This window comes from Carlito syrichta, unplaced genomic scaffold (assembly GCF_000164805.1).
Source record: "Carlito syrichta isolate Samal-C Ts95f unplaced genomic scaffold, Tarsius_syrichta-2.0.1 Scaffold301610, whole genome shotgun sequence".
In the NCBI taxonomy this organism is placed as follows: domain Eukaryota; kingdom Metazoa; phylum Chordata; class Mammalia; order Primates; family Tarsiidae; genus Carlito; species Carlito syrichta.
Window position 1 is genome coordinate 16320 of NW_007245706.1, and position 24544 is coordinate 40863.

Genomic DNA, 24544 nt, shown 5'->3' on the forward strand with positions numbered 1-24544 from the left:
GCGGCAGGGCATTCCCCCGCGGGGGCTTGCGCCCCGTGGGCAGGCCCGCGCTCTCGGGCTTCGGGGACCTTGACGCGCCTCTTGCGGCAGCCTCCGACCTCTCCGGACCGCGGCGCCCGAAAAGCTGCCGGCGGCGCCTTGGGGGCGTCTCCTGTGAGAGCAGTGGGAGCCGGGCCCTCGTGTGGTAGCTGCGTTTCAGCCCATTAAGATGGCGCGTGCAGCTTCTCTGTAAGCAGAGTTCGGAGACTGTCCTCGGTTGGCGCCTCTGACGGTTGCTGTGTTTTGGGTCACTCGCTTACTTTTTCCTAGGAGAGAGACTGGGCAGTTCCAGGCCTCCTGGGCTCGTCACGGTGGGGATGGAATAAATACCTGGCTGATTTTTCTAGAGGAAAGAGGCCTCCTGTTTTCTAGACTAGGCATCGAGGCAAGGCTTTTTCCCCCCAGTCCCCTCATTAGCTGTTGTGTAATTAGCACTGTTGTCTGGGAAGACCCTGGTGTCCGCGGTCTGTCTGGCGACCTTCCGGTTTTCCTGCAGGGCAACCGTTAATGCACTTGCCCGTGTAAAATGGACTAGAGCATTTCAATATCCGACTTTATGTGTCCAAGCCGTTGCCCCGGAGACACTGCACCCAGGAAGCAGCTGTGCCACGGCAGATCAAAAAGAAGGCCGCGCCAAGCAGGCCCCAGGGCGGTAAGGGCTGGTAGACGTCACAGTCCCAGGTCCCGCCTGTCGCCAGTCCTGATGCCTTAGGAGACATGTGGCTTCCTTTCTCCCATACGTAGGCGTGAAAAAGTTCTTCCACATTTATTTCATTCGTTCAGGTGGACGTGTACTTGAGGCCTGCGGTGTATCCGGGGCTGTGAGGGGCTTAGGGCACTGTAAGGTGAATAGCATGGTAGGAGCTTACGGTCTCCTCGAATTGATTAACGTTCAAGTTAAGCCTTATAAATTGTACTTTTTATTCCCTTAAAGATGGAAAGACTGAGGCATAGTGATGTTTAAGAGCTGGTGCGGTATTTTCATTGAAAGCTAGTGCTGAAGTGTCTTGATTTGCTATACTTCAAGCATGCTTGAATTTTCCCCATGGTATGTTTGACTAAAATGACAACTTGCAGTTCCTGATCATTGGGCAGGTAGTAAGTAGACTGTTAGATTTGTATGAATGTAAAATTTGGTGGCAAGACTCTCATTTGTTAGGAAATAACAAGGTAACTTGTTCCAGGCACTTCAAAAAACATATCAGAAGATACTCCGGGAAAAAGAAAGTGCTTTAGAAGCAAAATACCAAGCGATGGAGAGAGCAGCGACATTTGAACATGACAGAGACAAAGTCAAAAGGCAGTTCAAGGTAGATGCCTTACATTTTTACTCCCAAAGTGACATGGGATAAAAACAGCGTATTTTAAAAGCTTCTATAGCAACACAAAGGGTACCTAGTCCTAAACCAGGGGAGGTGAGGACCCGTTGGAGGCCCAGACGTCACCTGCACGTAGATTCCTTATGTACCTGATACTAATGCTGCCGGCGGTGTTAGTATTAGTAATTAGTTCCTGATACTAAGTTGTACCCCCCATCTTTATAATAAAATACAGTTTAAAGAAAGTCTGTATGATATTGCACTATAGGTAGAATTATGTAGGACTCATGAAAGTTTTAAGAATTTGAGTAGACCACTTTACATTCTTGAGTTGGATATGGTAAACTTGAGATAATCCAAAGAAAAGGTACAAAGTGAACATCTTATTTTTCGTTTATTTATTTTTTAAATTTTCTTACTTTAAAGATGTGGGGTACAACTCAGGGTTAGGTACCCTAAAGTGAACCTTTCAATAGGGAATTTTGAAAAAAAGGAAAATGTGTTCACATGGAAGAGCATTGGAAAATGTTGGGGGTGTGGTGTGCAGGAGGACGCGACTGCGGTTAGTGAGAGAGAGGCCAGTTGAAAGCGTCATGCAGTGCACATGGCAGGCTCGCACTGCAGACACATATCCTGCCAGCATTCCAGTGGCTTCCAGTTATGAAGCAGCAAGGTAAAGGTTTTGGGATATTCATCCCACAAAAGAGGAGATTAAGGACCAAGTGACTATTGATTTTGTGAATGAAATATGTTTTCCTTAAAACTTGATGCTGCAACTGCTTGATTGTGAAAAAGTTTATGAAACGTTAAAATTATTTCTTCAAAGATTTTCAGAGAGACCAAAGAAAATGAAATTCAGGACTTGCTGAGGGCCAAGCGAGAACTGGAGAGCAAACTTCAGAGGCTACAGGCTCAGGGTATCCAGGTGTTTGATCCAGGGGAGTCTGATTCGGATGACAACTGTACAGATGTTACTGGTAAAGTCATTTTATAATTATAATAATTTGAGCTTTCAGTATATCTCTTATAATATTGTAGAGTCAATTTTGAATCTGATGTATTCCTTTTGCTTATCTGTATTAGCTAGATAATTGCTTTCACTGCTGTTACAGAGTTGCACTTTCTCTCAGCTTTTAGAATACCTCTTCTCCCTGAAGAGCATGGATTCAGAAACTGTAGTTCCTCCTATCTTGTTGCTTTGCCAACCCTAACCCGTAGGTTTTCTCTCTGGCCTAAGATAGCTCTGTGTCCCACCATTACAACCGCGTCTTAGCCAAGGGGAAGAAAAAAGGCAGATCGCATTCCTTCCCAGGAAGGCACACCTGAAAGATTACTTCTGCTCAGATCCCACCAGCCAGAACTACATCTAGGACGTATGTCCAACTAAAATGTGGGATTCTCTTACTAAAGGAAAAGGGAAGAATGGATATTGGAGTTAGTAGTCTCTGCAACATTATTTTCTCACATAGTGATGATTCTTTGCAGTTATCATTTGGAGTTCCTGCATTATATGTCACTGAATGATTTCCAGTGTAGTTGTGTGATGAACTAGTCAGGTTTTTGTTTTATAATTAAACCTATAAAATGTTTTTCTTGACATAAAAAAGCCTGAAGCCACAGAATGAAAGGGTTTACCATGTTCTAAGAAAATATTAATGAAGTGAATGATACTGAAAAAAGAAAAAGATCCTATTTTAAATACAGTGGGAAAGTGTAGTTACTTTTAAGCAACTTTAATTATATTCTCATAAACTGATGCATTTTGAGTAAAATATGGTAACTGATCATTTCTTCTTCATTTTCATTTTAGTTTCATTAGAACCTGACCAGCATCCTGAGACTTTTATTATTTATTAACCTTAAGGAACAGAATGAAGGGATTCTTACTGGCCAAGACTAACTGAGAAAATACTTTCTTAGTTGTTACTCTTAGTAAGACTGAGAAAACGTTTGTCTTAGTGATTATTTCAATGATGACATGCTCAGATGTGCAGTGTTTCAAAACTATTGTTATGATCTTGGGGAGTTAACAAAAACCACCCGCTTACATTCCTTTCTAGGTCTTTCTTCTTATTTTGATTTAAATATGAAGAAAGAATGCTTGAGGCAATGCTACCCGTATAAGATTCAAAGAGCCACAAATAGTAAGCTCAGTTTTGCCAGAGCTTTTACCCAAATAGCAGTTTATTATAGTTTGCCAAGGATGCCGTTGGATATTCTGGCCAGTATAACTTACCAGAAAGCCATCAACATGTTCATAAGCAGGTACTGATTCAGAGACTAATTTTGTTGTTCTGGGAGGTTAAGAAGGGCATACTCCCTGCTGCAAAGAGCTTACATGCTAATGGATTACGAATATTAGTCACTAGTGTGCTGGTAGCAGTTTGTCTTTGAAGTTCTTTCCTTCAGATTTTAGTGGATACCTAAGCTGTGTGGTTAGAAATAGTTTTTAGACTGTTTAGTGGGGTGTTTTTAACTGCACTCTTACTGTAATTCCTTTGCTTGTTGTATTCTCAGTTCTTTTCATCATTCTCTTTTTAACCCTGCCTTTGAATTTGAGACGTTAAACAGGATTATGTCAACCAGTACTTTAGAACTTTGCCAGAAGTAGGTGGCAGAGTGCTTCCGAGATTACTGTTTGAATATTTACTGTATTTACAGTATTGTGATATTTTTTTAAAATGGGAGATCCTGTTCAGTGTAGGTGATGAGTATGTGAACATTCAGTAGTTTGGTTTTCACAAGATAAAAATCTCTTGCTTTAACAGCTGCCGGAACTCAGTGTGAATATTGGACTGGCGGAGCCTTGGGAAGTGAGCCTTCCATAGGGAGTATGATCCAGCTTCAGCAGTCTTTCAGAGGCCCCGAGTTTGCCCATAGTTCTATAGATGTGGAAGGACCCTTTGCAAATGTCAACAGAGGTAACACATCATATTTACCCATTGCTTGCCTAGTGGCAGTGCCTGTTCATGGTCTGAAATCTTGAGTTAGGAGAACTGCCATCAGCAGAACATGACATCTGTGTTATGGGTGCCTTTCATTGACCAACTCTGCTGCACTAGGACTGTAGCTGACCGAGGATGACAAGCTTACACAATCCATACTGAGACCACATGGTGTTACAGACAGCCTTCCCACCCAGGTGCTAGTAACTGCGCTTCTGGTCTCGTTCTCAGGTATTTTAGTTGAGCAGCAAGTCTAATATAGATCACCTACTGTTGTAGGTTTTGGTCTTCGTGTCTGTTTCTTCAGTAGTGCTGAAGTGGGTTCTAGAACAGAATACAGAATACAAAAGCTCGTTTAGTAACATAGTACAATCGATCCTTCATATCCATGGGTTCTGCATCCACAGGTTTGGCCAACCACCGATCAAAAATATTTGGGAAAGACATATAACAGTAAAAACTACAAATAAAAAATACAGTATAACAACTTTAATATAGCATTTACATTAGGTATCTGGAGATGACTTAAAGTATATGGGAGGATGTGTGTAGGTGGTATGCAAATACTGTACCATTTTATAAAGTGGACTTGAGTACCATGAATTTGGTATCTTAGGAAGTCCTGGAACCAATGCCCAGTTGATACTAAGGGTCAACTGTTATTTGTAGTCAAAAGAATGTATATATATTTTTTTTAGTTGAAGTCTCACTCTGTTGCCCAGACTGGAGTGCAGTGGCCACTCCCAGCCACCACAGCCTCGACCTGCTGGGCTCCGGTCATGCTTCTGCCTTGTCCTTCCAAGTAGCCAGAACTACAGGCGTGTGCTACCACGCCCGGCTAATTTTTGATTTATTGTAGAGATGAGGTCTCACCAAGTTGCCCAGGCAGGTCTCGAACCCGCAGGCTCAGGCAATCCACTCACCTCAGCCTCCCAAAGGTGCGGGATTACAGGCTGAGCCACCGAGCCCGGCTCAAAAGAATATTTTTGTTACTTTTATATAATCTGGTCCAAAACAGCTTAAGATGTGTTCAGAATTTCATTATCAGTGCAGACCTAAGAAGTTATAAGTAGTTCTACTCTTAGAACTATTAATATTCTTTATCACCAAAATTAAAATTACTTTTAAAATTGTGCTTTTTGAATTAGCCAAACATATCTTAAAATTGTGCTTTTTGAATTAGCCAAACATATCTTAAAATTTTCATACTCACTAAACACAAAATACAGCCACTTTTTTATGCCATTCTTGGCCTTTCTTTTTGACACAATGTATTTCAAGAACAATAAGAAGGTCCGCCCAGAAATGAGTTTGCTACTAACTTTTCTCTAGTAGCAAACTCACTGAATAGTTCACATAAAGTAGTTTCATGGCATTTGACTGGAGCCACTGGTACCCCAGGGAGGCCACTGGTGATATGTGTTCCTTCAACTCCCAAAGAGAATTTGAGGTGAGAAAACGAATTGCCTTCTAATGTGTTATTCTAGAAGCTGTGTCAGTATTGACATGTGAGATCAGATTCCATTCCATGATGTTATGTTTTTTCAGACTTTTTTGGAATCATCTTGTCCAATGTGTTCTGGTAGTTTTTTCATGAACTTATGAGACATTTTATTTTCAGATGACTGGGATGTTGCTGTGGCTAGTTTACTGCATGTTACTCCCTTGTTTTCACATTCTCTATGGAGTAACACTGTCAGATGTTACCTCATTTATACAGATGAAACCCAGCCTGAAATGGATCTTTTCCTTAAGGTGAGAATGCTTATAAATTTTGTATTCACTGATTTAAAGTATAAGTTAATATTAGAACCTACTTTTGATACTATTGTGTTTAAATGAATTAGTTTGCTGCCTACTAGATTATATGTCTTAAAGAACAGCAAGCATCTTGGGCTTTTCTTAAGAGAAAATCTTGTTTAGTGTTGTAATATATGCAAAGGAGGATAGGTGGTGAATCAAGAATTTTTTAAAAAAAACTTTCTGAGAATAATTTTCTTTTTTTTTTTTTTTTTAATGAGGGCACTGATTTCATTCTTTTTTTTTTTCATTAATCAGTATTTTTTATTATGGTTTTGTGGGGTACAGTTAAGGGTTAGGTGTACAATTACGTTTCATTCAGGCACCCTGTTGATAAGAGGTGTTTTCCCATCCCCCGACAAATATTTGCTACTGTTAATCCCATCCCCCTCCCCCCCCACCCCCCGGAATAATTTTCTTAAGACAGGAGCTAAGACCGACAAAGATGGTTCTAATTGTAATTAGTTTTGGATATCAACATGAGGTGTTGGAACTTCATGTTCTTTGAATGTTGCATTGCATGTTCTCGGCAATGTTTTAGACCCTTGTTGATCATATCTACTTTAGTTACTTTTTGCCAGCTCTGTCCTTGAATCTGTGTCAGGTAATAATAAAATTTACTTCTTGTTATGGTTTTTAATTTTTTAAGGCACTACTGGATGTGTTCTAAGGCAGGGATCAGCAAACTGTAGCCTGTTGGCAAATCTGGCCTGCTGCTTGTTTTCATATGGCCCAGAGATAAGATTGGGTTTTACATTTTTCCGGGTTTCTCCTTTCATCTAAAGGAGAATATTTTATGATGTGAAAATTATATGGAATCCTAATTTTAATGTTTATAAATAAAGTTTTGTTAGAACATTACCACACGTATTTGTTTATGTATCATCTATGGTTGTAATACAACAGCAATTCAATGGCAGAGTAAATTTTGAGAAACCAGATAAGCCACAAAGATCCTACTAAAATGACCAAGTTATTAAGCCATTATTATTTTTGCAAAAATATTTGTTATCAGATCTTTTATAAAAAATGTTTGCTTACAACTTTTCTAAATGAATTTTTCTTAAATATGTATGTCACATGCTATCCCTACTATATTCACAACCTACAGATTGTTGACTAATAAATTCATTTAGCTTTCCTTTGTGATATTATTCAATTTTGGTAAAAAGAGGAACTATTTTAAAACCCAAAGCTTCCATCTAGTAATCAAATGGAGGTTATTCCCAAGAGCATTTTTGAGAGTGCAGCTCATTTTTTATGATAATAATAGTCATCATTATTTAGTAACCTAGTTTATTATAGACCAACATGTTTTTAACTTATATCTGTCTGTTTCAGTGTTCTAATATATCTACTGTATGCATCTATGGATTTATATTTTGCACTCCTTATAACAGTAAAATAAATTGTTAATAATAACAAAAAGAAACAAATACCAAAGCAAAATGACCTAATACTTTCTCCTATTGTTTTAGGTTTATTATGAAGTCATTTTCTGAGCTAGAATATAGCCAAGTTAAGCTATTACTATTTGTGTAAGGGAGAGACACTTGTCTTTTATCTTTAAGATTTTTAAAAATGTAATTGTATTATTATTTTTAAAATTTTATATTAGAAATATCCAGTCTAATCTGTTTTAAAGCATGTTTTTATAATAAAATAAATATTTTAATTAGTATGACTCTCACTAGATCTTTAGGTAAATATGTTATGTTTTTATATGTTTTAATTTGTTTTTAGGACTATTCACCTAAGCTTAAAAGAATGTGTGAGACAATGGGATATTTTTTCCATGCTGTTTATTTTCCAATAGATGTTGAAAATAATTACCTTACTCTAAGAAAATGGGAAATTGAGAAGAGTTCTTTAGTTATTTTATTCATTTACTTAACTTTACCAAGGTAAGCTGAATAATATTGTAATTTATTATAGGCATTAAGCTGTAAATAGAACTGTTGCCAAATGAAATTCAAAGATAACTTCCAATTGCATCCTTTTTTTTTTTTTTTTTTTGAGTTGGAGTCTCACTCTGTCACCCAGACTGGAGTGCAGTGGCCGCTCCCGGCCACCGCAGCCTCACCTGCTGGGCTCCGGGCTCCGGCGATCCTTCCGCCTCAGCCTTCTGAGTAGCTGGAATTATAGGCGCGCGCTACCACAACCGGCTAATTTTTTGATTTATTGTAGAGATGAGGTCTCGCCAAGTTGCCCAGGCGGGTCTCGAACCCGTGGGCTCAGGCAATCCACTCACCTCAGCCTCCCAAAGGCGCGGGATTACAGGCTGAGCCACTGAGCCCGGCTTGCATTCTTATAATAAAAAGCAATCTATGACATATAATTAATTTTATTACTGTTCATACTGAAATAAAGAATTAAAAATTTTATGCTTTTATGCTATTAGATCAACATATGGTCAACATGGTTAATGTAAAGATCATTTTTATCAGGGGTTGGCAAACTACAACCCAAGGGCCAAATCCAGCCAGGAGTGTGCTTTTGTAAGTGAACTTTTATTGGAACACAGCCACATTGAATTATTTATGTTTTTGTACAGCTGCTTCTGTTCTGTAACAGCAAAGTTGAATAGTTACAACAAAAACTGTATGTTTTGCAAAGCCCAAGATGTTCACTCTTACTCTTTACAGAAAAGGTTGGTGACCCCTGATTTCAATAATCAGAATTAACCTTCATGGTTTCCTTTACTGGGATACAAATTGAATTTGAATTTTTTTTTTTTTTTTGAGTTGGAGTCTCACTCTGTCACCCAGACTGGAGTGCAGTGGCCACTTCCGGTCACCACAGCCTCGACCTGCTGGGCTCCAGCGATCCTTCCGCCTCAGCCTTCCAAGTAAACTACAGGCATGCGCTACCATGCCCGGTTCATTTTGATTTATTGTAGAGGTGAGGTCTTGCCAAGTTGCCCATGCGGTCTTGAATCCGCGGGCTCAGGCAATCCACTCACCTCAGCCTTCCAAAGGCGCGGGATTACAGGCTGAGCCACCGAGCCCGGCTGGTATTTGAATTTTATATGGTACTATAAAGTTCGTGTACTTGAACACTTGTGTAGGTATTGAGTTATAATTTAAATGATATAAGGCAGTTACAACTTAAACCCAGTAAAGTGAACAATTTTTTAATGAATATAATTATGCTAATGAATTTTATGTGCAAATAAGAATTTTTTTTACCAATTAGCTACATAGATAAAGCATAAAATACATTTAATAAGAGGTTAGTTTTTCTTTCTAGATATGTTGTCTGGATTTAATGCTTTCAAAGCTTTTTAATTTTTTTAGATTGTGGACCAACTCTGACCTTAACTGTGTACAGAAGTCTGTAGGACCTTAAGCTTCACCAGCGCTTCTCTGCAGTCTAATTCATTGTTGATCCTTAGGTGACTAGGTGGGCAGGGAACGACCTGATCAGTTAGCCTTCATCCAGAATATGTTTCCCTCGACTCGACTGCTCTGCCTTCAGTTGGGTTTCATGACTGTCCATTTATTCCCCTTTTCTTTCCCCCCCTTTTTTTGGTGTTTATTAAGGATATATCTTGGTTTATTGCCAATATTTGGGTAGTGTTTTATCTTGCCTGGCAATATATGTCATTTGTTGTTACGTTCTTTTCCTTTAATTCTTTAATTTTTGAAATCGTCTTTTTTCTTCAACTTGAAGAAATTTCTTTGTTAATAAAATATTGTACATTATTTTTACACTTTCAACATTTATTTTTAGATTTCAATTTTAAACTCTTTTCATGTTTTCTCTCCTATTTTTTTTATATTTGATTACATTTGCTTGGCAGATTTCAATTTATCTCCCTTAAGTAAAATTTTACATATTTTTAAAAAATTATATTCCTTTTGAAGAGTAAGAATTTTAATTCATTAAATTTTATATTTTGTTAGCCTCTACCTTGTCTTTAGTTTGCCTGGACTGCTCTTCTCACATTTGCTTATCTTTTCATTTCAGTGTTTCTTTTCTCATGGCCGCCGAGAAGTATGGCAGTGGGAGTGGGCCTCATGCCATGCACGGGGGCCTGTGTGCCACACTGAGCCTGGCCTCCTGGGTGCTGGCTTGAACGTGGAACCTGCCCATCTTCCATTTGTTTGCCAAGTCTCACGAGCCTGGTCCGTTGTTTGAGCCATGTTCAACAGTCTTTTTGCAATTTTTTTTTTTTTTTTTAGTTTTTAAAAATAAAGCTATATGTGCTTTACTATTTAATGCCTAATTTATCTTACTTGCATTCATCGTTGGCTAATGCACACATTATTTTTTAAGACTGAGCTAGTACAGGACTATAAAAATAACAGTTTTTTGAGAACTTCACTTGTTCTGCAGCTGAGCCTTTCTGGCCACTTGTCATTGTCCTAAAAGCCATGCTTGAACTTAGGTTGATTGACTAACTGCTGCCACAGTGCAGTGTAGTGCATGAAATGCCGATTTTCACTCCAGCCTACTACTGGAAGACTGTGAAGAAGCTTTTCTGGAAAACCCTGAAGGAAAGCCACGACTGATCTATCATCGTTTGGAGGACGGGAAAGTCAGTTCTGACGCTGTCCAGCAACTGATTGACCAAGTTTCTAACCTAAGCAAGACCAACAAAGCCAAGGTAAGATTTGTAGGATTACTGAAGAACGTAAATCTTGGCAGAGGGAAAAGCTGGAGCAAAGGCCAGGAGGTGGGTGTGAGCCTGCCGTGTCTGGGGAGGTAGGGAAGCCAGTGTCACTAGCCCAGGCCCTTAGAATCACCTCTGAAGTTCTTTACAATCAGAGACTGTTTTAAAGCTTTGTACTCGAAGTGAGATAGGAGCTACGGCAGGACTGAGAGCAAAAGAATGGCAGGACTGACCTGTCCATCTGACTGACGATCTATTTTGGCTCCTGTGTTGAGAACAGTCAGTTGGAGGGTCGTGTGCAGAGTCTGAAAGCTATTGCCGTCACCCAAGTGAGGGATGTTGGGGTCTTGGAAGAGGGTGGTGTATACGAGATGATGAGAAGTGGTAGGATTCTGGATAAATTTTGACAGTAACGCCAACAGGATTTCCCAACAGATTGGTTGGGGGCTATGAGAAAAAGAGCAGAATGAGTAAGACTGTGTGGCTAGAAAGACTATGATCTGTGAGTGGACAAATCAGATGGTTTTTTTGTGCATTGTTCCCAAGCACAGAGTCCTTCTATCTATTGACCAAGGATTAGTGTAAAGAAAAGTTTTGTTTTGTTTTTTTGAATTGGAGTCTCACTCTGTCACCCAGACTGGAGTGCAGTGGCATGCTCCCGGTCACCACAGCCTCGACCTGCTGGGCTCCGACGGTCATCCTTCCACCTCAGCCTTCCAAGTAGCTGGAACTACAGGCGCACACTACCACGCCTGGCTAATTTTTTTTTATTTATTGTAGAGATGAGATTTCACCAAGTTGCCCAGGCGGATCTCGAACCCACGGGCTCAGGCAATACACTCACCTTGACCTCCCAAAGCATGGGATTACAGGCTAAGCCACTGAGCCCAGCTGGGTTTTTTTGTTTTGTTTTGTTTTGTTTTGTTTTTTTGAGTTGTAGTCACTCTCTCACCAGGCTGGAGTGCAGTGACATGATTATGGCTCACCACAGCCTTGAACTCCTAGACTCAAGTAATCTTCCCAGTCCCGAGTAGCTGGGACTACAGACAAGTGCCACCACATCCAGCTAATTTTTAAATTTTTTTGTAAGCGCCAAAGTCTCACTCCGTTGTCCAGGCTGGTGTCGAATTCCTGAGCCCAAGTCATCCTTCCATCTCAACCTTCCAAAGTGCTGGGATTACAGGCACCTGATCTGGAAAATATTTGTTATAGTGACTTTTCCTAAGAGCTCTGGGGAAAGCAAAATGCTGATGAGAGGTTGAGAGAAACTCGATCATCCCTGTGTGGATGGCAGGATAATTTTTAGAATAGGGATCACAGGCTTTTCATTACTGTACATGGAGCTAACTTGGTAAATGTTTCTGGTTAATGTGAAGAATACAGCTGAAAACAACTCCAGGATCTTGACAGACTGTTTATTTCCCCGTGCCTAGCCAGAAAATAAGATCACATTTTTCTTTACATCATTTAGTAGTGAAAAGATAGCTCGACCAGGGCGATCACCATGTTTCTGGTTGCTTGAGTAGACCACCTGCTTCCTGGAGTGAGGTGCCAGGTGGTCCCTGTTGCGAGCGCCTCATTCTCTAGAAGCAGATCTCCTGTGGGTCCTTCACAAGGCTGGGGCACGTGAGGGTGGCAAAGCACCTGGGTGAGGGGAGGCAAAGCATGTGTCCTTCCTCCTGGTCCAAGATAACAGAATGCCACTTCACTTCTGCTTGTGCGATGCTAGTAACATCTGGACGTGGCCAGATATGTTATGGCCTCACAGTGAAAGTGGAAGATGGGATGGAGAATGAGACATAGCAAAGTTGAAGACAAGACCTGAAGAAAATTAAAAAATGATTTTTAAACTGCAAAAACAAGAAAGCTTGAGGCCAGCATAACATATAAATCCAAAGACCCTAAGACAAAAAGTGCATTGATTATGTTGGTATCCACCAGGTCTACTAGTTCCCACAGGAAAAGATACTAATTCCCATCTTCTTTTTTCTGTTTATTTTATAACATTATAAAGATGTGGGGTACAATTCAGGGTTAGGTATACAGACGTTGATTACTCAGGTAGCCTTGCTGATGAGGTGTGCCCCTCCCCAGCAGTTTCCCTCAGCTGCCAATCCACCCCCCTTTCCTGACAGTTTCCCACTACTGCCAATCGCTTTCTTATAGCACAGTTGTTCAAGGTCTGCTTATGAGTGAGAACATATGGAACTCTGTTCTTTGTTTCTGTGATAAATCACTGACTATGACCGACTCCAAATCCATCCAAGTTGCTGCAAAGTTCATATATTTGTCCTTCTTTATGGCTGCATAATATTCCATTGTGTATATGTACCACATTTTTTTAATCCAGTCCAGCTTTGATGGGCAACATGGTTGGTTCCATATTTTTGCTACTGTGAATAGAGCTACAACAAACATGCACGTGCAGGTATCTTTTTTATAGAATTATTTGAGTTCCTCCTGGTATATTCCCAATAGGGGAATTGCTCCGTCATATGGTAGGTCAGTTTCTAGTCCTTTTAGAAATCGCCACACTGTGTTCCAAAGAGGTCGCACTAATTTGCATTCCCACCAGCAGTGGAGAAGCGTTTCTTTTTCTCCACATCCTCGCCAGCGTCTGTTGTTGTTTATTTTATTAATGATGGCCATTCTTGCTGGGGTTAAGTGGTATGTCCATGTGATTTTGATTTGCATTTCTCTGATGATGAGTGAGGATGAGCACTTTTTCAGATGGCTGTTGGCTGCCCGTATATCTTCTTTTGAGAAGTGTCTATTCATGCATTTTGCCCACTTTTTAATAGGGCTGTTTATTTTTTTCCTTTAGGCACATTTGAGTTCCTTGTAGATCCTAGTTGTTAGGCCTTTGCCAGATATACAGTTGGCAAATAAATATTTTTCCCCATTTTGTGGGCTGTCTCCCTGCTCTCTTGATGGTTTCTCTTGCTTTGTAGAAGCTCATTAGTTTGATGAGGTCTCACTTGTCTATCTTATCTCTTATGGTATGGGCTCTTAAGGTTGTGATCAGGAATTGGTTGCCAGTTCCAGTTTCCTTAAGGGTGTCTCCTGCGTTTTCCAAGATTCTTATAGTTTGAGGTTTTACGTTTAGGTCCTTGATCCATTTAGTGTTAATTTTTATGTATGGTGATAGGTAGGGTCCTGTTTCAATCTTTTGCAAGTGAGCTGCCAGTTTTCCCAGCACCATTTACTAAATAAGTTCTCCTCTCCCCAGGGTTGTTGTTGGAGGCTTTGTCAAAGATGACTTTTTAAAAATTAGTACAATAGAAGAATGGGTTTATTTTATAAAAATTGGAGTAAAATAAGATCCTTCTGCCATGACCATAAATGTAAACGCTGGGTGAATATTCTAATTTTGTCAAATATTATTTCTAGCAACACACACATTCTTTAGAGCCAGGGCATTTTTCAGTCAGTAAACTCAATATATACTACTGTCTCATGTATCAAACTACTGTCTCATATATCAAAATACTATTTTGCTTTTTTTATTTTTTAGAATTATAGCCTTACTGGCACAAAATTTGATTTTGATGCATTTTGAAGCATACGTCATTGAGTGGTAGAGAGGTACATAAGATGGAATTTGGACAAAGGAAAAAACACGTGTATTTTTTTGTTTTATGGCGCCTTTGTTCAAGCTGAACCCTCTGTGTGACCTTGTACAAATTACTTTACTTGCCTCCGTTTCCTCTTCTATGAAATGGGGGATGGTAACCTTCCTCCTCAAGTTGCTGTGAGGACAAGCAAGCTAAAGTACGCTCAGAATCGTTCCTGACACGTAAGCACAATCAAAGTGCTTTCCACCATCACTTCTTCCTGCCTTGGTGGTTTTTTCTTGTTATCATTACCATTTTTTTTCCAGATCGTCAGTCACTCAGGAGATCCTGCAGAAGGAGTATATAAAGCATATGTGTGTGTGGAAAAGATTATTAAGCAGGTAAATATGTATTCCATGAAATACTTTATCTAAAATATTTTAAGACTGTTTTCTATAAGATCGATATCACCAGAGAAAACCACTGGCTTGTTTTTCGAAAACCGTCCCTTAGGAAAGTGTCATTGTTTCTGTGGGGAGTCCACCTGTGGTATGATCGTGTACCTTTGTCTGTCACTTGTCTCACAGAGCTGTTCAGTGTTTCAGTACCTGTGACGTATTCAGTGTGTTACAAAATTGCTAGTTAAAATCCATTTCAGGAAAATGTCTATTTTATTCAGTAGAGAGGCTCCTTAGATTCTTGTGCCCTTTGAATTTTGATGTTCTCGAGAAGTCCTGCTCAGATTTTCCCGCCATGTTATCTCTAACAGCAGAGAAGGATGAAAGTGTTCCCGAGGGTGAGGATGTGGATCAGGGAGGGGTTCTTGAGCTGGAGTCTCCATTTGCTGGTAGAGAATTGTCATGCATTATCTTGAAAATGTATGTGAATTTTATATTCTGCTTGATATTATACCCATTTATGTTTAGCACCAGAAACCATCTTAAATTATGTATTAACAAAATAGTAATAGCAATAATAAAAAGAAAAATAACCCTCCATCTTTAAGTAAAATGTTCTGTGGGACATACATGATGAACAAGATACCTCCCCAGGGAACCAGGAACCCTATTTGGAAAGGAAAGGGTTGGCTCACCTTTTCTAATCAACTTCTAGGTGTGGAGATTTGTTATTAGAGAAAAAGACAAAGTAATGATTTGAATTCTGGCAACACCTTTTGTGTAGCACTCTCTAGTATAAAGGTTGTCATCACTTTGTATCTTTCTAACAGTTTTGTGAATTTCAGAACCAAGATAAATAACATTAAATGAGCAGAATGAATGGTGGCAAATGAAACTGGACATGTTTACCATGTTTTGTGCTTGAAGGACAGCATGTTTTTAGTAACCTAACATAAAGACTAGATATGAGAGCAGATATTTTTGATATCAGTAAATCATACCTTAGTAATTAAATTCTTATGGAACATTTCTTAGGCATCGGCACAACCTTTATAATTATGTACCAGCCAGACATAACCAAGATTTTGTGTAACACTTTTCAGAATACAAATCCTGTGGGAGTCAACTATCCTTCTAACTTCTTAATGAAAAGAGGTCTTTGTTTTTATCACTTTCACGTTTGTGTTCCTCTTCTTTGCTTTTAATTCGTGTTTGCTTTTATGGTTAGAAACGTATTCCCATAGTCATCACGCAAAGGCCTGCTGAGGAGCGTTTGAGTTTGCCCTTCTCAGCAGGTGCAGCCCACCTTGGCCTGTGTGCTGACCCCTGCCACAAGATCTGTGTTTGTTCATTTTGACGTGGTTGTTCTTTCTGTTTAGGACATACTGGGCCTTGAGAACACAGACCTGGAGACAAAGGATCTGGGCAGCGAAGATTCCATTCCAGAAGAAGAGGATTTCGGTGATGTTCTGTGGGACATACGTGATGAACAAGAGCAAATGGAAACTTTTCATCAGTCTTGTAATTCAGCTCATGAGTTGGGATTTGAGAAAGTAAGTATTTGGAGTACTGTTCCAATGGAGATCGGTCACCACTTAAAGACTGTCTTATGGCTGTATTTTCACCTAAATATGATCAAGGTTGTGATTGTGTTCGTTGTCTGCTCTCGTGGCTTGATTATTCATGCTAAGGTATGCTTAGGTTTTTATCCTGTGAAAGAGATGTGAGAGTCAAATGCACTTAAACAGCATTTTTAGTTACAGGTTAGTATTTATCAACTACCCACACGTGGATTAGGACAGCTAGGAAATTTGATGAGAATAGTAAGGCTATCTGTTCTTCCAGTTCTTAAAGGAATCAAAATATTAAACATTCTGAAAATGAAGCCCAGTAGTTTGTGAAAGAGGCAGATCATTCCTTCTTTATTGGTCTTCTTAGCATACTTAAGTATCTAAACAGATGACTGGAACTTGAGGTATGCGAAAAAAATCTATGTCCAGTTCAAAAAATACTTAATGATATTGTGAACATTAAGAACTCATTTTAAACACTAGTACAGTAGCTAATATTGATAGTTGTATTTTTATAGAACTTTTATAATTTAGACTGTGTTTATGTCCTGGCTCCATCATTTTCTGACTAGAATTTGATCAAGGTAATTGACCACTCTAAACTTGACTTTCTTGTCCATAAAATGTGAATGACTAATAGTACCTACCTCATAGGGTAGTTGTGAGGATTAAACCAGACAGTGCAAATAACGTGCTCAGCACAGTGCCTGGTACCTGATCAATGCTAAGTTAATCGTCATTTTATGAGAGGTATTGCTGTTGTTACTTCATAAGTGAAGAGACTGAAGTTCAGATGATGGCTTGCCTAGGCTGTGTGGGGAGTGGACTGCAGATTCAGAAGCTGAATTTTGTTCTTCTGGCTCCAACTTCTATGTTTTCTCTTGATTTGGGAACCACGAATCCTATATGGGCTTTGTGTGGGACCATGGACTGGGTGGTTAGGATTTATGAGGTGATGAAACAGTAAAGCCTTTCCTTTGCTCATTCAGAAGCGTCATTTTATTAGATATATTTGCATTCCTGGGGAATATATTCTGTTTTTAGATATGACAAGCAGAAAAATTGACTGCAAAACTATACCGGGTAATCATTTATTGTATGTTGGAGAATTTTGCTACCCTAACACTAGCCACAAAGTACTTATTGCATATTTAAAAAAAAATTCTCATCAGCTATCATTGAGACCACTGGTACACTTAAAAGCATATCTCAACTCCCAAGACAACTCTGGAAACTCCTTAATAAGTACTAAGATATTTTGGTTTTCTGAGTGTCTCCTTTTCAGCTCGGAATTCGTTTTGAGTGTTTGGGGAAAGCCTGAGAAATATGTTCTTGGAATTCACATAGAACTCAATTTCAGAAAGCTCTCGGGTGGCCTATCCTAACCTGATTCTCTTGGGCAGGTTGAGAGACTCCAGGGCCCCAGACAAAACCTGATCTTGTTTGGACACATTCCCAGGGATCCCTGGAAACTGAGGTGGTCTCCAGGAACAGGTGTTCATCTTTCTGACCAGGAGGTCTGGGATGCCTGTTGGGGCCCACAAGGCCCTCTGTGATACTTTCTGTGGTTTGGGGGCTACAGTGTACTACAGTAAGCCTCCTGCAGCATTCTGCAAACATCTGCATTGCAAAGCCCGCAGGGGCCTGAAATGTTGTCGCTCGCCCATTGATTCACATTGTGTGGAGGAAATGGCCCAGTCTTCGTTTTCTGGTTCAGGCAAACTTGTATTTGTCAGCCATAAAAATAAGCAATGAAGGTGCTATCAACTAAAGGATATTTCAGTTTCTCATGCAGCTTTTCCCCAGTGTTTGCAAAGGATAGTCAGAAGTTGAATCTCTTCAGTGTTCTCAGAGGCCTGTGCTTCCTCACAATTTAAATTCATTTTTGTTTCTAGTATTACCAACGCCTTGATGATCTGGTGGCAGCTCCAGCACCGATTCCACCCCTTCTGGTATCTGGGGGACCGGGCTCTGGAAAGTCTCTTCTTTTATCAAAGTGGTATGATGCGGGGCAATTGAGTTGTTCTTATTGTCATCATCCTGTGAATTCATTCCACAAAATGTATTGCATGTCTGCCTTCCTGTGTGGCCGACACGAAACGTTTAAAAAATACAAAGGAGTAAAATAGTAGGTTCATGCCATAAAATGCATAGGATTTGGGTATCGGAGAGAAGATACACAATGGGAAAGGAATAGGACATGTGAACATTCATGATTATATACATAAATTACATGAAAAGATCTACGGGTGTGCTGTGTGACAGAGTGATCAGGGTGACATGCCATTAGGTGGGCTGTAGCAGACTCTGCCTTTACTTTCAATTACTGGCTTCATCTTAACAGTTCCATTCGGGTTTTAAATATTTGAAACAAGACTAAAACCGACTATTTTGAGTACAGTAAGTCCTACAGAACATCAAAATCAAGGGTAAACTTTACTACGAATGTAATCAAACTGTGGATTAAGGTTCATAAAAGCTTGTAAACTTTGTTATTTCATTATACTGTTTAGAAAGAAGTAAGAATATTATCTTTCTTTCATAATTATTTATGTTGAAGAGTTATCATGTGTAGTTGTTTCCTTTTATTGCTTGAAAGATAATATTTTTGTACCTAATGAATTTTCTCTAACTGCATATTTTTCATTAAAAGTTAATCATTATTTTACTGATACCTTAACCCCTAAAGTAAACTACTTAGATTCACATTAATTCACATAAATTTGTAATTAAAATGCATCTATAATTTTTTTAAAGTATCCAAAAATGGAGTAAAACCAGAAATCTCCATATTTCTTCAGAAGTGACTGCCTGTCTGATTACTGACAGTTAGGTGGCATTTTATATCGGGCGTATTGTGGATTCTTTTTGGCTGTGGACAGTAAAAGGAGCTGTCTTACAAGTGACCTGTCCTTTCAGGATTCAATTGCAACAGAAGAATTCCCCTAACACACTGATTCTTTCTCATTTTGTGGGAAGGCCTCTGTCAACCAGCTCAGAGTCTTCTTTGATTATCAAGCGACTAGCTCTAAAGGTATAGTAAGCTGTCTTTTGACTTACTCATCTCAGAAATGTATTTAGACTCAGAAATTGTTGGGACTAATAAGTGACAAGCCAGTTTTCAGTAGTATCCATGTGTTTTGGTTACCAATAATGTTTGATACCAGCAGGTCCTGCTGGTGATTCTGTTTTGGTTTAAATAGCAGAGATGAAAATATTCCCCACTAGCTCTGGTGAAGTGTGACTGCTTTCCTTTGTGATTGTTCTTAACTGGCAGTTGATGCAGCACTCCTGGGCGGTGTCTACTCTGACACTGGATCCTGCCAAGCTTCTGGAGGAATTCCCACGGTGGCTGGAAAAGCTGTCTGCTCGTCATCAGGGCAGCATCATCATCATCATTGACTCTATAGATCAAGTTCAGGTACTGCTTTCGCTTTGTGAGCCGTGGTAACTTGCCCTGCAAGATAGTGAAAGGTCGGTCATGGCCAGATCAGACATTTAAATTACATGTTTGTGAGAAGAAAATGTTGATGTCGCTTCTTTTATTTCCACTTCATTTCTAGGAAAGAAGCATGTGGATAAAACCATGTGTGCCGTATGCCAGTAGATACTGGTATCTTGTTGGGAAAGACCAGCTGAAGTTACACAATTAGCAAAGACTGGTCATTGTGGCATTTTTAGGGCCCTGACATTGCCTTATATGTCCAGAGTTCAAATTGGTGATAACAGTGTTTTGCCACTTGTTCTTTTAAAATTCTAAGATAAATCAAAAATAAGATTATAGCCTTAATAATAAGAGAAAATGAGAATTTCATTTTATTTGCAGAGCTATTATTGGATTGTTTTTAAATATTTTGATTAATAGATTGAATTTTGTTTTTATATTTTTAAGCAAGTTGAAAAACACATGAAATGGCTGATAGATCCACTGCCAGTGAATGTAAGAGTAATTGTTTCTGTGAATGTAGAAACATGCCCTCCAGCATGGAGGTATGATGCTAACTTTAGTTCTTTCAGATTACATGAAATGCTTTAAGTACAAACAAGGGAAGGTTTTTGATATGCATTTTTGATTTTATGGTTTTTTGCATAAATGGCAGTGAGGGTGGGGAGAAGTGGGGGAGCTCCAGAAAAAGAGACAATCTATAGGATTTGATGGGCCTTTAGATCTGGGATGAAGGGAAAAGGAGAGAGCTAGGCTGATTCCTGAGTTTCTGGCTTGAGCAATCAAGTAAATACGGTTTCAAGAACTGCAATAGGAACCAAAAAGGACAGGCAGGTGTGTGGGGGAGAGGTAGCAAGTTAGTTTCTGTACACAGCAACTCCCAGTCATGATGTCTGGAAGACAGCTAGATGTGTGAGCGGACAGGGAGGGCTTGGGTGGAATCAAATACAGGACACCTGTCACCTTGCAGTGCAAGCTCACACTCATGGTTCTCAAGACGGGAATACAGAGGCTGAGGACAGTGCTTCTCACCCTATTTTTGCCCCCCTAAGAAGCCCTTTTGGACGTTTTCCTTTCTAATTGCCCCCACCAAGAAATTTTAATGCCACACACGTACTATTGGTTTATATATAGGAATAAGTGTGCGTATATTTGGGATATATGCATAAAGAGTAAGATATCTTCCACTCCCTCACAGGAAGTGATGTTCACTGCCATGTTGAGAGTGCACGTTGTCATAATTAAATTCCAGTTGCATTTTAAGTGCTTGTGGATGACAACTATGTCTTGTTCCTAGTAGGTACAAACTCCAGTGCTTAGTTCTACTGGTAGTGTAGGACATAGGACTAGAAATGTTTCATCACTGAGCTGGCTAATGTACATACTATTTATTTTTATGATACTCTGTTGTGATTCATTGTTGAAAGTAATGTTACAATGAGTGAAATAAAGGCAATATAAAAATTAATTCTTGTAATGAATTTTAACTTGTGTTGTGGGTAGATTATAGTTCCTGTTTTATTATTAGAGCTTCATTTTTATTTTCTTTAAATAAAAGGTTGTGGCCTACACTTCATCTTGATCCTTTAAATCCGAAAGATGCAAAGTCTGTCATCATTGCAGAGTGCCACTCTGTAGACATTAAACTGAGTAAAGAGCAGGCAAGTATATTTAATTTTGATGCTATCTTTTATCTCCATCAGCTTTCCTATAAAACCTCTTAGACTTAAAATTCAATATAGGAGCTGTGTTGTAAGGAAAATTGGAGTTTAGTAGTTCCTTTGGTATATGCATTTCCTCTTAAACTAACAACAGGTAGAGAAGATGAATAAAAATAGCTTGGTCTTCAGGTGTACTTTACGGTATAATATTAAGCAGATGTTTTAAAGGCCCAGAAGCTTTGACAGTAGCTGTATCTCCGGTCTGTAGTGGGAAGGCTGGCCAGAGCTGAGGACCCACCACGACATGGTGTGATCAGAGAGGCAGAGGCTGTTATTTCTGCTGGGACAGTGGTTGATGGTTCGGTAGTAAACACTGCTTTATTCCAGATGGTCTTTTAATTTTTGTTTTGTTTTCTTGGTGCACCGGTACAGGAGAAGAAGATAGAGCGGCACTGTCGTTCTGCTATAACCTGCAATGCTCTGTATGTCACCCTTTTCGGCAAACTGATGACACAGTAAGTGGCGGTTATTTTGTGTGATCTTCTGCATGCTTTGTAGTCGCTGCAGACCACGTCCTCATCCTGTAAAACTGAGGACTGACCATTACAGACTTTCTCTTGGACCACTTGATAATGTTTATTCTAAGAGTGATACTAACATTCCGTAGACTAGCTTCACATCCGCAGACTGAGTAGCCCGTAAATTGTTAGAACTTGTGGAGATTTGTGTGATTTTCATCACATTTCCCTTTTCCCTGCTGGAGGTTGCAGGAGAAAGCCATCCTCACCCTCACTGGGGGCCCCACTCAGGAGTACTCATTGTCACCTGCTTGAGGCGTTGAGAAAGTACAGGGAACCACTGAGGTATAAGAGTGTTATTTCAGGCTTCCTCGAACATCAGTAGGTAGATACGTGGGCAGGAATTTTTAGTTGTCTCTCTAATGAAATCCTGATAAGTCTTTCTCATAAAGCAGCTCTATTTTAGATTCCCCTTGGTAATCTGCCTTAAGGGAAGCATGAGAATGTTACTACTTTTATCTTGTCAGTACAACTTTATCTACTGTCTACGCTCAACCATTAGAATGTTTTACTGCTTTTATTTCTCCTCCAGTCCATCTTCACTCTGCTTTTGTCTTTTTTCAACCACAGGCCCAAAGATTAATTTTTGGAGGGTATTCATCAAAACTGATCGTAATCCTAGCACAGCTCATATTTCCAGACACTGACTCTAATACTGTTACCTCTTAATACCACATTCTCATCTTGAGCACCAAATTTGAAATGAAAAAAAGTCCTCTGGAACTTTAAATTGCCAGTGATAGCTTTTTCTACTGTGAGAATTGTGGCAATGTGTCTGGCCTCTGTGAACATCAGTAGTACAATAAGTATGTGAAATGTGAGTCATTTTTCATACATTTCATAATATGTGTTGAAAGTACCTGTTTTTAAAGGGATTATGCCCTTTTTTGTTTTTTTCTCTTTATGCAACTTTATATTTTTTAGAAAACTTCTGTTAACTGTTGCATAATATTTTAAAACAAGCCCCCTATTTGCTGATTTTCTTCAGTTTAGCTTGATGTTTTAAAAACCTGGCTCTACACATATTTGATTTCATGTATAACTAACAATACATATCATTATTTCCCTGCTTTCTGTTTGTAGGTGGCATGCTTTTAAGTGATAAGAACTATGACTCATTTTTATGTTCCATAATGCATAGTAATTGCTTGACAAGTAGTAAGTCTCAGTATATGTTTATTGAATTGAATTAAATGATATGTATTAAATTAAACTCAATGTCTCTGACAACCCTCCTAAAAAAAATTTACCATTTTCCTATAGCACATTTTACCTAATTCTTGCTATTAGATGCAAAAAATAGAGATCACATTGTTTTTATCTACCTCAAATTTTCCACAGGTATTGACTGTCTTTAAGAAATTAAATCTCTTCTCAATTCCAACAGTGCTGGGAGAGCAGGCAATTTAGATAAAATCCTTCACCAGTGTTTGCAGTGTCAAGATACTGTGGCATTATATAGACTTGTTCTGCACTCTGTCCAGGAGTCCATGGCAGATGAAGTGGATAAAGAACTAATGAAACAGGTAAAATGTGATGCACTTAGAAGAAGAGAGAATAGCTTGCCTTGTTTGTGTTTGTGTATGAGTTGAAGTAAATAACAGCTATTTTGCTTATGTTTGAAGCCTATTTGGGAATGCTGATTGCCGTAGTGCCCTTGTGGAAACTTGTGTTTTCCCAATTATCATTGGCGTTTATCACCTTTTCCTGTTTGTTGGCTATCCTTGCTCTCGTCTATGTGAGTTGCTAGTTTGCGTCTTTATCTGTTTTTTAATTGGGGTGTTTTGTCTTTTCTTATTGAGCTATAGGAGTTCTTAAATGTTCTGCATACCGAATAATTCTTTATGATAGAATTTGCGAATAAATGCCTGTTTATATCTTGTCTCTTACCTTTACAGTGTCATTCATTTTGCAGAGTTTTACTTTGATGCAGTAAAATTTATCACCAGTGTCCTTAATGGTTTATGCCTGTTTCATCTTTAAAAAATCTTTTGCTGTAATAAACATGTTCACACACACACACACACACACACACACACACACACACACACACACACACACCTTTCCTTCAGAACGTCTTAGTTTTGCTCTTTCTCCATGTGTAAGTTCTGAACTCAGGTTGTTTTTTTCTGTTTCTTGTTTGAAGAAGGAATCCACTTTTTAATTTCTTGACATGTGGGTAATTGGTTGCTCTTTTTACTAAATAGTGCATCTTTTCTGCTGATTTGCAGTGCCAAGTGTCAAGCTCACTTATCAACGTGGGTCTTTTTCTAGGCTCTTCTGTTCCAGTTCTGCCTGATCTTTGCTAATACCACACTGTCTTAGTTGTTAGAACTTTGAAGTGAGCGTTGACATTTGCTTGGTAAATCCTCTTTTATTATTATTCTTCACGATTGTCTTGGCTAGTTTTTCTTTTTCTTTTTCTTTTTTTTGAGTTGGAGTCTCACTCTGTCGCCCAGGCTGGAGTGCAGTGGCCGCTTCCGGCCACCGCAGCCTCGACCTGCTGGGCTCCGGCGATCCTTCCGCCTCAGCCTTCCAAGTAGCCGGAATTACAGGCATGCGCTACCATGCCCAGCTGATTTTTTGATTTATTGTAGAGATGAGGTCTTGCCGCCCAGG

General features: G+C 39.3%; 1 protein-coding gene across 1 annotated transcript in view; it reads left to right on the top strand.

The window, feature by feature from the left end:
* Positions 1–24544, top strand: part of NPHP3 (nephrocystin 3) — a 40541-nt gene that overhangs the window by 773 nt on the left and 15224 nt on the right. The window contains exons 2-19 of the mRNA XM_008054914.2: positions 8–184; positions 575–691; positions 823–896; positions 1224–1349; positions 2185–2335; positions 4127–4279; positions 5925–6058; positions 7847–8007; positions 10556–10712; positions 14599–14673; positions 16050–16223; positions 18137–18240; positions 19161–19275; positions 19519–19662; positions 20134–20231; positions 21245–21347; positions 21780–21862; positions 23313–23451. Of these exons, the coding sequence (XP_008053105.2) occupies positions 8–184; positions 575–691; positions 823–896; positions 1224–1349; positions 2185–2335; positions 4127–4279; positions 5925–6058; positions 7847–8007; positions 10556–10712; positions 14599–14673; positions 16050–16223; positions 18137–18240; positions 19161–19275; positions 19519–19662; positions 20134–20231; positions 21245–21347; positions 21780–21862; positions 23313–23451 (2285 nt within the window). The remainder of the gene's footprint in view (positions 1–7; positions 185–574; positions 692–822; positions 897–1223; positions 1350–2184; positions 2336–4126; positions 4280–5924; positions 6059–7846; positions 8008–10555; positions 10713–14598; positions 14674–16049; positions 16224–18136; positions 18241–19160; positions 19276–19518; positions 19663–20133; positions 20232–21244; positions 21348–21779; positions 21863–23312; positions 23452–24544) is intronic.